Below are 12,659 nucleotides of genomic sequence, written 5' to 3'. Positions count from 1 at the left end.
AAAAAAAAAAAAAAAAATTCCGCCTCTGTCTCTTCCTGGTTGTGTGGCTTTGAGGAGTCCCCTAACTTCTCTGGGCCCCAGCTTTCTCCTCTGTAAAATGGATGTGATCATGATGTGCCACGTGTGGGTGTAGGAAGATTAGATGCTTATTCTATGTGCCCATCACGTGGCAGGGTTTTTTGTGATTTTCCCCCTGGGTGCAGGAGTTCCCTGAGGGCTTGGAGGGGAGATGTTTGTTGACTGAATAAATGAGAGTCGTTTCCCTCTCTAGCACTGTCCATCTATGCCTTGCTACTTTTCGAGATCGAGACAGGCGCAGCAGCCGCTTCCATCCTCAGCTCGGGCGCTCTGGTTCTGGTGGCCATGCTGACCCACACTCTCCTCCGGGCCGCCCGGGCCACCCGCCGTGGGCTCCACGAGTTGTCCCCGCCATCCTTTGAAGATGACCTCACCCGCCCTCCCGAAGTCTCCAAGGCCAGCCCCAGAGCTCAGCCTCAGCAGGGTACCCATCGTCGGACCCCCTATTCAACCCATCCAGAACCTGGGGATCCCCTTGGGTCCATGGCCACTGCCACAGCACCTGCAGCCCTGGGGGGAGGCTGGGAGAGTGGCCTGCCTGCACCCCGAATGCACCGGACACTGTCGGCCGGACTGGGGCACTGGGACGGAGTCACCCACGAGATGCATCGAATGCTGAGCCACAGGCTGGGGAGCATGGGGAGCAAGGGGAAGGACTCCACACTGGTATGAGCCCAGGGATGAAGAATAGAGACCTGGTGTAAGAACAGGATACCATAGAGATAGGTTAAGGTTCAGCTGCAGTAGCAGAAGGACTTGATTTTTCTCTCATCTCATTGCATCCTTGGCTTTTGTCCTCAAGGTTGCCTCCTGGCACAAAATAGTTGCCAGAGCTCCAGCCTTCACCTCCTCCTTATGAGGGAAAGCCAGAGGCCAGTGCTGGCTGGAGGTCTCCTGGAAGAAGTCTTCCCAGGAAGCCTTGAAACTTTTTTTTTTTTTCCTTTGAGACGGAGTTTTGCTCCTGTTGCCCAGGCTGGAGTGCAATGGCGAGATCTCAGCTCACCACAGTCTCCGCCTCCTGGGTTCAAGAGATTCTTCTGCCTCAGCCTCCCGAGTAGTTGGGATTACAGACATGTGCCACCATGCCCGGCTAATTTTGTATTTTTAGTGGAGATGGGGTTTCTCCATCTTGGTCAGGCTGGTCTCAAACTCTTGACCTCAGGCGATCTGCCTGCCTCGGCCTCCCAAAGTGCTGGGATTACGGGCGGGAGCCGCCACACGGCACCCAGCTGTAACCCTTCTTTTAATATCCCACTGGCAAGAACAGAGCGAAATGACCACACCTTGCCGCAGGGGCGGCTGGGAACGTGGCTGCCCAGATGAACGAGACTCTCTTATTGGCAGAAGGGGAGTAGGGGGCTTAGGCAGGATTCTCTAAGTGTCTCCATCCATTTTACAGATGAGGAAACCGAGGCCCCAAGAGAGGCAGTGACTCACCAGGGGGCCCACGGCCAGGACTGAGCGCCAGAGCCAGGATTCTCACCTGAACCCCGTAATCTCCAAGCTGCTGATGTGAAAGTCTCAGACTCTGCAAATCCCCGCTGCACCCCTCAGGTTGGGACCATTTCAAACCCCCCTGTGCCAAGCTCAGAGCAGCCCAGGGCCAGGCGCATGGCTGGAGGGCTGGACCCAGGTTCCTGGCTGTGGACTCATGGCTGAGGGCTTAGCCGCTTTGTGCCTCAGTTTCCTCATCTGTAATATGGAGACAAGAAGGGGCCCCGCCTCCAAGGGTTCCCACAAGACACGTGACTTCATGTGAGCCATTCTGGGGGGGCCCCAACACGATAGGTCCTCAAGGGTATTAATCGTTCTCATGCTGCTGCTGCTTGGGGTATAGACATGCGTAGTTTCTGGGGCTCCAGGAAATGACAGAGGGGTCTCCAAAGGTCTCCTGTCTCGCATAACCCACAAATAAACTCTGATAGTCACTATCTGTGTGTTAATCAATATTCAATTGTGCTGGGTGACGAAGCCCAGGCCCATGGGTGAGACTTGGGTGGGGTGTGGGGAGGGCAGGAGTGAGGCCCAGGGCATGGCCCTGGTAGGCCCCAGTCAGGGACCCGTGTTCCACCCATTTTTTTCGTTTGGTTTTGGTTTGGTTTTGAGATGGAGTCTTGCTCTGTGACCCAGGCATCATCTCACCTCAGATAACCTCCGCCTCTCGGGTTCAAGCAATTCTCCTGCCTCAGACTTCCGAGTAGCTGGGATTACAGGCTTGGGCCACCACACCCAGTTAATTTTTGGTTTTTGTGGGGTTTTTTTGAAATAGAGTCTTCTTCTGCTGCCCAGGCAGGAGTGCAGTGGCATGATCTCGGCTCACTGCAACCTCCACCTCTCAGATTCAAGAGATTCCCTTGCCTCAGCCTCCTGAGTAGCTGGGATTATAGGCACAGGCCACCACGCCTGGCTACTTTTTAACCTTTTTAGTAGAGATGGCATTTCACCATGTTGGCCAAGCTGGTCTTGAACTCCTAACCTCAAGTGATCCACCCACCTTGGTCCCTCAAAGTGCTGGGATTACAGTCATAAGCCACCACGCCTGGCCTGAATTGTATACTTTTAAATGGTTAATTCTATGTTAATGTGATTTTCACTTCAACATTTTTAAAAAGAGGGTTTTGGCTTTCACCCAGACTGGAATGATGTGTTGTGATCATAGCTCACTGCAGCCTCGACTTCCTGGGCTCAAGCGATCCTCCTAACTCAGCATCCAGAGTAGCCGGGACTATAGGTGCACGCCACTACACCTGGCTAATTTTTGTATTTTTTATTTCATAGAGATGGGACTCCCTAGCTAAAGTAATTCTCTTACCTCGGCTTCCAAAGAAGCTGGGATGAGATGGGCATGCCATCATGCTCCCTCCCACACACACAAACATAAAACAAGGCCGGCATAGTGGCTCACGCCTACAATCCCAGCACTTTGGAAGGCCGAGGCAGGTGGATCACCTGAGGTCAGGAGTTCGAGACCAGCCTGACCAACATGGAGAAACCCTGTCTCTACTAAAAATACAAAATTAGCCAGGTGTGGTGGCAGGTGTCTGGAACCACCGCTACTCAGGAGGCTGAGGCAGGAGAATTGCTTGAACCCAAGAGGCAGAGGTGGCACTGAGCTGAGATCGCACCACCGTGCTCCAGCCTGGGCCACAGAATGAGACCCCATCTCAAAGAAAAAATAAAAGGAGAGAAGCATAGGTCCGCATCCTGGACCAAGTGCTGTGGTTCCTGGGGGCCTCAGCTCACTCCTCTGTAGCCCAAGACAGTGTAAGCTCAGCCTAGAAACTTTAGGATCGATGAGACCCAAGTCAGGAGCAGGTAGGGAGAGCTCCATCGGGCCCCTCCAACCCGTGTGTGATGCTGCAGTCCCCAAGCCTGCCTGGGCTCAGAGGGCTGGGATTTTGCAGGGTGAGTGGCCCTGTCATCAGTGACAATTGGTCTAGTCGGATCCAAGGCCAGGATGGGTCATCCTCAGGCCCCCGGTCACACACAGACGCCCTGAAATGAGATCTGGGGCTGCTTTCGGGGCAGCGGGGAAGGATGGCAGACAGGACAAATGTCATTTACTTTCTGGCTGGATCGGATTCCCTGGCCGGCGCCAGAGGAGCCTGGGCGGGACCTGGCAGACGCCCCATGCACTGGGAGCCGGGAAAGGCAGGCAGGTGCCTTAGCACCAGAGACCTAGTTTTTCCAAGAAAGCTGAAAAGTTTGGGGAGAGGGGTACATTTTGCATCATCCCCGCTCACCTCCCCTTCCAGGAGAGCTCACTGTCCCTCCTCTCAGATTCCCAAGGCCAGGCCAGGTCTCCTCCCTGACAAAGACTCTCTTCTTGACAAACCTGAGTCAGAGTCCTCTGAAATCGCTCCTTTATTGGACCTTGACCTTGGCTCCCATCCTGTCTTTGATCTGTTTCACCCAGTCTTAGCAAGAATCCTGCTAAGTCAGTTTCTTGATATCTGATCGCCCTGGCCTGCCTTCAGCAAGGATCCTATTAAGTGGGTTTAAGGTGACTCCCCAAGCCTTTCTAATTTTCTAGCCACTGACCCCACTCGCCCTGCTCCGTGGCTGTAAATCCCCACTTGTCAACAACTTTGTGGATTCAGAGTTGAGCTCAATCTGGCATGCAGTCGTCTTGAATAAAGTCTTCTTTACTTTTAACAATCATCAGGCGGCCAGGCGCCGTGGCTCACGCCTGTAATCCCAGCACTTTGGGAGGCTGAGGCAGGAGGATCACCTGAGGTTAGGAGTTCGAGACCAGCCTGACCAACATGGGGAAACTCGTCTCTACTAAAAATACAAAAATTAGCCAAGCATGGTGGTGGATGCCTGTAATCCCAGCTACTCTGGAGGCTGAGGCAGGAGAATCACTTGAACCCGGGAGGCGGAGGTTGTGGTGAGCCGAGATCACACATTGTACTCCAGCCTGGGCAACAGGAGTGAAACTCTTGTCTCCAAAAAAAAAAAAATCAGAATTATATGTGTGTGTGTCTTTTTCACAGAGATGGTGTTTCACTGCTGCCCAGGCGATCCTTGATCTCCTGAGCTCAAGAGGTCCTCCCAGCTTGGCCTCCCAAAGTGCTGGGATTACAGGTGTGAGCCACTGCTGCACCCAGACCTAGATTTTCTTTTTTTTCTTTTTTTGAGACAGGGTCTTGCTGGAGTGCAGTTATGCAGTCACAGCTCACTGCTCCAGCGTGCGCTGCGTCCCACGCTGCACAAGGGTTCAAAGACCTAAGAGGAAACAGTGGGGGATAAAGAAAGACGTACAGACAGACATATATAAAGCTGGGCCAGGCGGTCCAAAAAGCTGATGATGTCAGTCTCTTCGGCCCCGACCTGCCTCAGAGTACTTTATTTTATATGTTTACAAGGCACACTGCAGAGGGAGGGTGCACTTACTTAGAACAGCCTGTGGTTAAAATTCTCACACTTTAGTTAACATGCTTCAGCCAACAACTATCTTGCAGCGAGGTCAGTGAGAGCTGGTTATCTTTTTCTAGGCCTCTCTGCTCTTCTCCGAGACATACACATTCCCCTAGTAAGGGTTGGCTTCTCTGGAGTTCACCCGAAGTTCACAGCAGCCTTGCTGCTGACTCCCCCAGAGAGAGTGGGCTACTCTGGTTCTCTACAATTGCAGTCCTTACCTCCTAGACTCAGGCAACTACAGGTGGGAGCCACTGCACCCCTCAACCTCCCGAGCAGCAGGGACTACAGGCGTGCATCACCTTGCCCGGCTAATTTTTAATCTGTATAGACAGGGCCTTGCTGTGTTGCCCAGGCTGGTCTCAAACTCCCAGGGTCTCAAGTGATCCTCTCACCTCAGCCTCCGGCAATGTTGGCATTCCAGGCATGAGCCACCATGGTGGCCAACTTTATTTAAAAGCTGGGATGTTTCTTTAGACGACACTGCGCTCACTGTGAGATGAAATAACGGCCTTCCCTTAGGCGGGATTCTGCACCACTACAACTAACAAAGTCTATTATTGCTGGGAAATAAGCCTTAGCTTTGCTATTTATTTATTTATTCATTTACTTAGAGATGGGGCTCTGCTCTGCACCCAGGAGCTGACTTATTTAATTATTTAGAGACGGTCTCACTCTGGGCCCAGGCTGGAGTGCAGTGGTGCAATCACAGCAGACTGCTGCCTCGATCTCCTGGCCTCAAGTGATCCTCGTGCCTCAGCCCCCAAAGTGTCAGGGTTACAGATGAGAGACTCCAAGTATGACAGCCTTAGGTTTTCTTTTTTTCTTTTCTGTTTTTTTTGAGACGGAGTCTTGCTGTATCGCCAGGCTGCAGTGCAATGGTGCGATCCTGGCTCACTGCAACTTCCGTTTTCCAGTTTCAAGCAATTCTCCTGCCTCAGCCTCCTGAGTAGCTGGGACGACAGGCATGCACCACCATGCCTGGCTAATTTTTTTGTATTTTTAGTAGAGACGGGGTTTCACCATGTTGGCCAGGCTGGTCTCAATCTCTTGACCTTGTGATCCGCCCGCCTTGGCCTCCCAAAGTGCTGGGATTACAGGTGTGAGCCACCAAGCCTGGCCCTCTTCCCCCCGCCAAGAAGGAATTTCACTCATCGCCCAGGCTGGAGTGCAATGTGCCATCTTGGCTCACTGCAACCTTGACCTCCCGGTTCAAGTGATTCTCCTGCCTCAGCCTCCCAGGTAGCTGAGATTATAGGCATGTGCCACCATGCCCAGTATTTTTAGTGACACGGGGTTTCACTATGTTGGCCAGGCTATCTCTAACACCTGACCTCAGGTGATCTGCTCGCCTTGGCCTCCCAAACTGCTGGGATTACTGGCGTGAGCCACCACGCCCGGCCAGCTTCTCTAAGCTGCAGAGATCGGGTGGGTGTTGATAACTGCAGCAGAATATGGGCCACTGCGACGCGCGAGAGCCAGGAGGAAAAACAGCGGCAGAACAGCCACTGTACACGTCGACAGGCGTACACTCATGGGAGAAAAAAGGCGTGAGCTTAGGGTGGTGAATTTCTTTTTTTTTTTTTTTTGAAACGGAGTTTCACTCTTGTTGCCCAGGCTGGAGTGCAATGGCACGATCTCGGCTCACCGCAACCTCCGCCTCCTGGGTTCAGGCAATTCTCCTGCTTCAGCCTCCCAAGTAGCTAGGATTACAGGCACGCGCCACCACGCCTAGCTAATTCTGTATTTTTGGTAGAGACGAGGTTTTACCATGTTGGTCAGGCTGGTCTCGAACTCCTGATCTCAGGTGATCCACCTGCTTTGGCCTCCCAAAGTGCTAGAATTACAAGCGTGAGCCACTGTGCCCGGCCACGTTCTTGTGGTTTTTGTTGGCTATTGAAATGGCCCCAGATACCAAAATGCTGTTCAGGGTTCCTGAGTGCCAAAGGCCATGATGGCTGCGCTCAGTGGCTCAAGCCTGTAATCCCAGCACATTGGGAGGCTGAGGCAGGATGATGGCCCGAGGCCAGGAATTCAAGGCCAGCCTGGGCAATACAGGGAGACCCCATCAGTACTAACAAAATGTTTAAATTAGCCCATTGTAGTCTGTAGTCTCAGCTACTCAGGAGGCTGAGATTGGAGGATCCACCTGAGACTGGGAGGTCAAGGCTGCAGTGAGCTATAATCACGCCAAAAATAAAATAATTTAAAAAAAGAAAAAAAAGGGCCGGCTCACAGCTGTGATCCCAGCACTTTGGGAGCCTGAGGTGGGCGGATCATGAGGTCAGGAGTTCAAGACCAGCCTGGCCAACATGGTGAAGCCCCGTCTCTACTAAAAATACAAAAATTAGCTGGGCATGGTGGCGCATGCCTGTAATCCCAGCTACTCAGGAACCTGAGGCAGGAGAATGGCTTGAACCGGGACGGAGAAGCAGAGATGGCCGTGAGCCGAGATCGCGCCACTGCACTCCAGCCTGGGCCACAGAGTGAGACTCTGTCTAAAAAAAAAAAAAAAAGTCTGTGATACACCTCAGGAAGAAAATCTGTTTTAGAGAAGCTTCATGCAGACATGAGTTTCAGTGACGTTGGCTCTGAGTTCAAGGGGAATGAATCCACCATAGGTATTAAATAGGGTGTCTTTTTAAAAAGTACCTAAAACAAGGTTGTATGAATTGGTGGATGAAAATGGTGTGGCCTGGGATGGGCACAGTGGCTCACACCTATGATGCCAGCACTTTGGGAGCCCAAGGTGGGCAGATTGCCTGAGGTCAGGAGTTTGAGACCAGCTACTGGACAGCAAGGGGCAGGAGGGGAGGCTGAGGCAGGAGAATTGCTTGAATCTGGGAGGTGGAGGTTGCAGTGAGCCGAGATTGTGCCACTGCACCCATCGTGGGTGACAGAGGGAGACTCCATTAAAAAAAAAAAGACAGAAATTTCTGGATTTGATTCCTATCTCAGTTTTTCTATCTGGAAAATGGCGACAAAACCTGGGTTTCCCAGTGGTTGGTGGGAAGACTGAATGAGGTAATAATGGTGCGTCGTGTGTTGCGGGTGTGGCCACTGCAACAGGAACAGTGCTTGTTTTATTATTATGCCCAAGGATGGAGGACCAGGACGACGAGGTCTTCTGTATGATCTAGAATCTGGACTTACTCACTCCCTGAGCCTCAGTTTCCCGCTCTGTAGAATGAGAGACCCAAGCCAAGCACAGTGGTTCACGCCTGTAATCCCAGCACTTTGGGAGGCCAAGGAGGGTGGATCACCTAAGGTCAGGGGTTCAAGACCAACCTGACCAATGTGGCAAAAACCCCATCTCTACTAAAAAAATATATACGAAATTAGCCAGACGTGGTGGCGGGCACCTGTAATCCCAGCACTTTGGGAGGCCGAGGCAGGCAGATCAACTGAGGTGGCCAACACAGTGAAACTCTGTCGATAGAAAAATACAAAAAATTAGCCTGGTGTGGTGGTGGGCGCCTGTAATCCCAATCACTCGGGAGGCCGAGGCAGCAGAATCACCTGAACCCTGGAGGCGGAGGTTGCAGTGAGCCAAGATCATGCCACTGTACCCCACCCTGGGCCACAGAGGAAGACACCGTTTCAGGGAAAAAAACAAAACTAAACTAAACTAAAAACCAAAAAAAACCGAGACCCACCAGCACCGTCTCCCCACCATGATTCCACCCACTTGCCCGATGCAAGAGCCGCAGTCTCAGTTCCACCGGCCTGGTGTGGACCCGCGGCAGGACCAGGACTCCAGAGGGCGAGAACCTGTAGTGTTTATTGGCAGGACCCCCGCGCGGCCTCCGGACCCCAAAGGGTTTTGACACGAATGACTTAAAGGCACTGGCTTCCGTCCAGCTCCAGCCCCGCCGGCAGGGCCTGGGGGTGGAGACCCCATCACCACGCAGCCTCGACCCGCCCCCTCCTCCAGGGCTGCAGCCCCGCCCAGTGGCTGAAGATGGCAAATGCCTTGCACGGCGGAGGTTCCCAAGATGTAATGAGGCGGGGGGGCCCCCAGGCTAGGGGGGTGGCGGAAAGGGGCTCTTTCTGCGGACGGGTGAGGGACTAGGAGACGCTGGGGGGCAGTCGGGCAGCTGCGGTCTTCTCCACCACGAAGCCGTAGTTATACTTGGGGAGGGAGAGAACAAGAGTCAGCAGGGGCCAGAGTGAAGGGAAGGCCAAATGGGGGGTGACTGAGGAATGGGGGGGGTACTTAGGGACTCAAGTGGTCTTCGGTCCTGGAGAGATGGGTGTGTCTGGGGGAAAGGGGAGACGGGGAAGCCTGGGGCAGGATGGGGGGTCCCAGCTCCTCCAGCACCTCCTCCCTAGCCCTGCACCCACCTCCTCCTCAATGTCCGCCAGAGACTTGATGGTCAGGTCCCCAAATGCAGAGAAGGTCTGGCGGGCAGAGGGGGGTTAGTCTTGGGCCCGATCCCAACCTGAAACCCTCTTTCCCTCCTATTCAAGGAGTCCTGTCCCCCCGGCCCCCCAACTGCCGAATACTCTTGTCGCCCAGGCTGGAGTGCAATGGCGTGATCTGGGCTCCCTGCAACCTCTGCCTCCCGGGTTCAAGTAATTCTCCTGCCTCAGTTTCCCGAGTAGCTGGGATTACAGGCATGTATCACCATGCCCGGCTATTTTTATATTTTTAGTAGGGATGGGATTCCTCCATTTTGGTCAGGCTGGTCTTGAACTCCCGACCTCAGTCGTTCCGCCCACCTCGCCTCCCAAAGTGCTGGAATTACAGGCATGAGCCACCGCACCCAGCTAATTTTTGTATTTTCAGTAGAGACCGGGTTTCACCACGTTGGCCACGCTCATCTTAAACTCCTGGCCTCAAGTGATCCACCTGCCTTGGCCTCCCAAAGTGGTGGGATCACAGGTGCTCACCCAGCATCTCTCCCACTTCCTGCCACAGCCTCTAGCTACTGGGGTCCCCCTGCTTCTCTGGATGGATCCCTCCCCATTCTGAGACTGAGGACCTTCCAGCTGCCACCTGGAGATGACACACTCCAGCCTCAACCCAGGACATGGCCCTCAGTGCTGAGGCGCTGGATACAGGAATGCCCTGGCACCCGGGGTGGTGATGGCAGGTGCAGACCCTGGCTCCTGGAGACCCGACTCACCAGGGGGCTGCAGCTCTTGCCCTCGAATCGGGGGTGGAGTGTGAAGGGAACCCCATCCATAGCTGAAAAACATGCCCGGAGAGGAGGTGCGCTGGAGGGAGCTGCCCACTCTGCCCAGAGAGGCCCTCCCCACACAGCCCGGCTATCAGTCTTTACAGAATCGACCCTTCCTGGCCGTGTAATCCCAAGCCAGTCACACCCTCCACCCCCGTGCCTCCGTTTCCCCACTCTGTGCTCACCTGAGATGCCATAGAGGCTGGAGGCCTCATAGATGGAGTCATTCCTCCGCAGAGTGGATGCCCGAGGGCCCAGCCTTGACAGCGTCCGCTCCAGGAGGCCGCCCTTGCTGAAGGTGGGACGACCCCGGTCAGACCTCATCCTTGGGCCACAGCCACCCCCACTCTGGTGCCTGAGGGCTCACCTGGGCGGGCTGGGTGCATCCAGAGAGAGGCTCTGCATGTCCCGGCTGAGACCTCGGGGCTTGGGCACTGGCCTTGGGGCCTTCGCTTTCTTGCACCAGATGGCAAAGCCACCCATGTCCCTGGAGTGGGAGGGAAGGTGGGAGGGGTGCTGGCCCCCTGTGGAGCCAGGGTTGAGGATGGCCCCCGGGAAGGCAGGGCACCTGGGCCTCCAGGTGACCTTGTCTTTTAAGGGATGATTTTTTTTTTTTTTTTTTGAGATGGAGTTTTGCTCAGGTTGCCCAGGCTGGAGTGCAGTGGCGGGACCTCGGCCCACTGCAATCGTTGCCTTTCAGGTTCAAGCAATTCTCCTGCCTCAGCCTCCTGAGCAGCTGGGATTACAGGCACCTGCCACCATGCCCAGCTAATTTTTATTTTTATTTTTTGAGACAGGGTTTCACCATGTTGACCAGGATGGTCTCAATCTCTTGACCTTGTGATCCGCCCGCCTCGGCCTCCCAAAGTGCTGGGATTATAGGCGTGAACCACCGCGCCTGGCCTTATTTTTATTTTTGAGGCAGAGTCTCACTCTGCCGTGCAGGCTGGAGTGGCATAATCTCTACTCACTGCAACCTCCACCTCCCGGGATCAAGCAATCCTTGTGCCTCAGCCACCGAGTAGCTGGGATTACAAGTGTGCACCACCACGCCCAGTTAATTTTTGTATTTTTAGTAGAGACAGGGTTTCACCATGTTGGCCAGGCTGGTCTTGAACTCCTGGTCTCAAGTGATCCACCAGCCTCGGCCTCCCAAAGTGCTGGGATTATAGGAGTGAGCCACCGCGCCCAGTTTCTGTCTACATTAGACACGTAGTCACTGACTCCTAATTACAGTCCTACAAGAGGGTACACATGTCCCATTTTGTTTGTTTGTTTTGAGACGGAGTCTCGCTCCATTGCCCAGGCTGGAGTGCAGTGGCGTGATCTTGGCTCACTGCAACCTCCACCTCCTGGGTTCAGGTGATTCTCCTGCCTCAGCCCCCCAAGTAGCTGGGCCTACAGGTGTCCACCGCCATGCCCGGCTAATTGTTTTCTATTTTTAGTACAGACGGGGTTTCATCATACTGGCCAGGTTGGTCTCAAACTCCTGATCTTGTGATCTGCCCGCCCCGGCCTCCCAAAGTGCTGGGATTACAGGTGTGAGCCACCACAACCGGCCATGTCCCTGTTTTAACATGCAGAATCTGAGGTTCAGAAGGTGGCTGAAGGAGCCGGGCGTGGTGGCTCACACCTATAATCCCAGCACTTTGGGAGGCTGAGGCGGGTGGATCACGAGGTCAGGAGATTAAGAGCATCCTGGCCAACATGGTGAAACCCCATCTCTACTAAAAATACAAAAAAAAAATTAGCTGGGCGCACGCCTATAGTCCCAGCTACTCGGGAGGCTGAGGCAGGAGAATCACTTGAACCCAGGAGGCGGAAGTTGCAGTGAGCCGAGATCATGCCACTGCACTCCAGCCTGGGCGACAGAGCCAGACTCTATCTCAAAAAAAAAAAAAAGGAAGGTGGCAGAAGAGACCACAGGGGTCAGAAGGGTGAGATCACAAGCTGGGAGGGCAGGAAGGTGAGCGGACACCGGGGTGGCCTACCCGACTCGAAGGTATCCAGGCACCGTCTTTGTCTTCCCACTCAGCCGGACATCAAACACGGCGGTGTCCGCAGCCCCCAGGGGTAACAGCTTCACACACATGCGTTTCTTCTTGGACACAGAGGCCTCTGATGGGGGTGGCAGGGGAGTGAGAGATGGAAGCCAGGAAAGAGTGGGAGTACCCAAAGATGACTCTAGGATGAGGCTCGCCAGGGTGCTGTTTAAGGCAGCCACATGGACTGCATTAGGGATGGGGGTTGGGAGGAGTGGTTAAATCATCAGTGGTACAGATGAAGGAGGGGATTCCAAGCAGCTTTTAGGGGCCACTGGAGCAGGCTGATCTTTGGTGATATGGAGGTGCATTCATGGAGGGGCTAGCTGTGGACTCAGACAAAGCTGGGTGCCCATCCTGGCCCTCAAACCTTACTTTCCCTGAGTCCCCTAATCCTATAGAGGTTGGCCAACTAGCACCCATGAGCCAAATCTGG

At 54.1% G+C, this 12,659-nt stretch overlaps 2 protein-coding genes and 1 long non-coding RNA gene across 4 annotated transcripts in view; 2 read left to right on the top strand and 1 right to left on the bottom strand.

Moving 5' to 3' along the window:
- TMEM221 (transmembrane protein 221) overlaps nucleotides 1–1,070 on the top strand; it is a 23,926-nt gene extending 22,856 nt beyond the window's left edge. For both annotated transcript variants that reach the window (XM_037728766.1, XM_017501248.2), the window contains one exon: nucleotides 272–1,070. In XM_037728766.1, coding sequence (XP_037584694.1) covers nucleotides 272–750 — 479 coding nt within the window. In that variant the 3' untranslated portion in view covers nucleotides 751–1,070. The remainder of the gene's footprint in view (nucleotides 1–271) is intronic.
- The window catches only part of LOC119467324, a 19,061-nt gene extending 13,045 nt beyond the window's left edge, over nucleotides 1–6,016 (top strand). Inside the window, exon 3 of the long non-coding RNA XR_005195865.1 lies at nucleotides 6,005–6,016. This is a non-coding gene — a long non-coding RNA (uncharacterized LOC119467324). The remainder of the gene's footprint in view (nucleotides 1–6,004) is intronic.
- Nucleotides 6,017–8,760: 2,744 nt separating this feature from the next.
- Nucleotides 8,761–12,659, bottom strand: part of MVB12A (multivesicular body subunit 12A) — a 6,164-nt gene continuing 2,265 nt past the window's right edge. Inside the window, exons 4-9 of the mRNA XM_017501243.2 lie at nucleotides 12,173–12,299; nucleotides 10,549–10,668; nucleotides 10,367–10,473; nucleotides 10,128–10,189; nucleotides 9,343–9,399; nucleotides 8,761–9,129 (exon numbers count right to left, since the gene is read on the bottom strand). Of these exons, the coding sequence (XP_017356732.1) occupies nucleotides 9,067–9,129; nucleotides 9,343–9,399; nucleotides 10,128–10,189; nucleotides 10,367–10,473; nucleotides 10,549–10,668; nucleotides 12,173–12,299 (536 nt within the window). The 3' untranslated portion in view covers nucleotides 8,761–9,066. The remainder of the gene's footprint in view (nucleotides 9,130–9,342; nucleotides 9,400–10,127; nucleotides 10,190–10,366; nucleotides 10,474–10,548; nucleotides 10,669–12,172; nucleotides 12,300–12,659) is intronic.

The sequence above is a fragment of the Cebus imitator genome, unplaced genomic scaffold (genome assembly GCF_001604975.1).
Source record: "Cebus imitator isolate Cc_AM_T3 unplaced genomic scaffold, Cebus_imitator-1.0 Scaffold280, whole genome shotgun sequence".
Taxonomy (NCBI): Eukaryota; Metazoa; Chordata; class Mammalia; order Primates; family Cebidae; genus Cebus; species Cebus imitator.
Note: the sequence above shows the minus strand (reverse complement) of the source record. Positions and strands in the feature narration are given on the sequence as shown.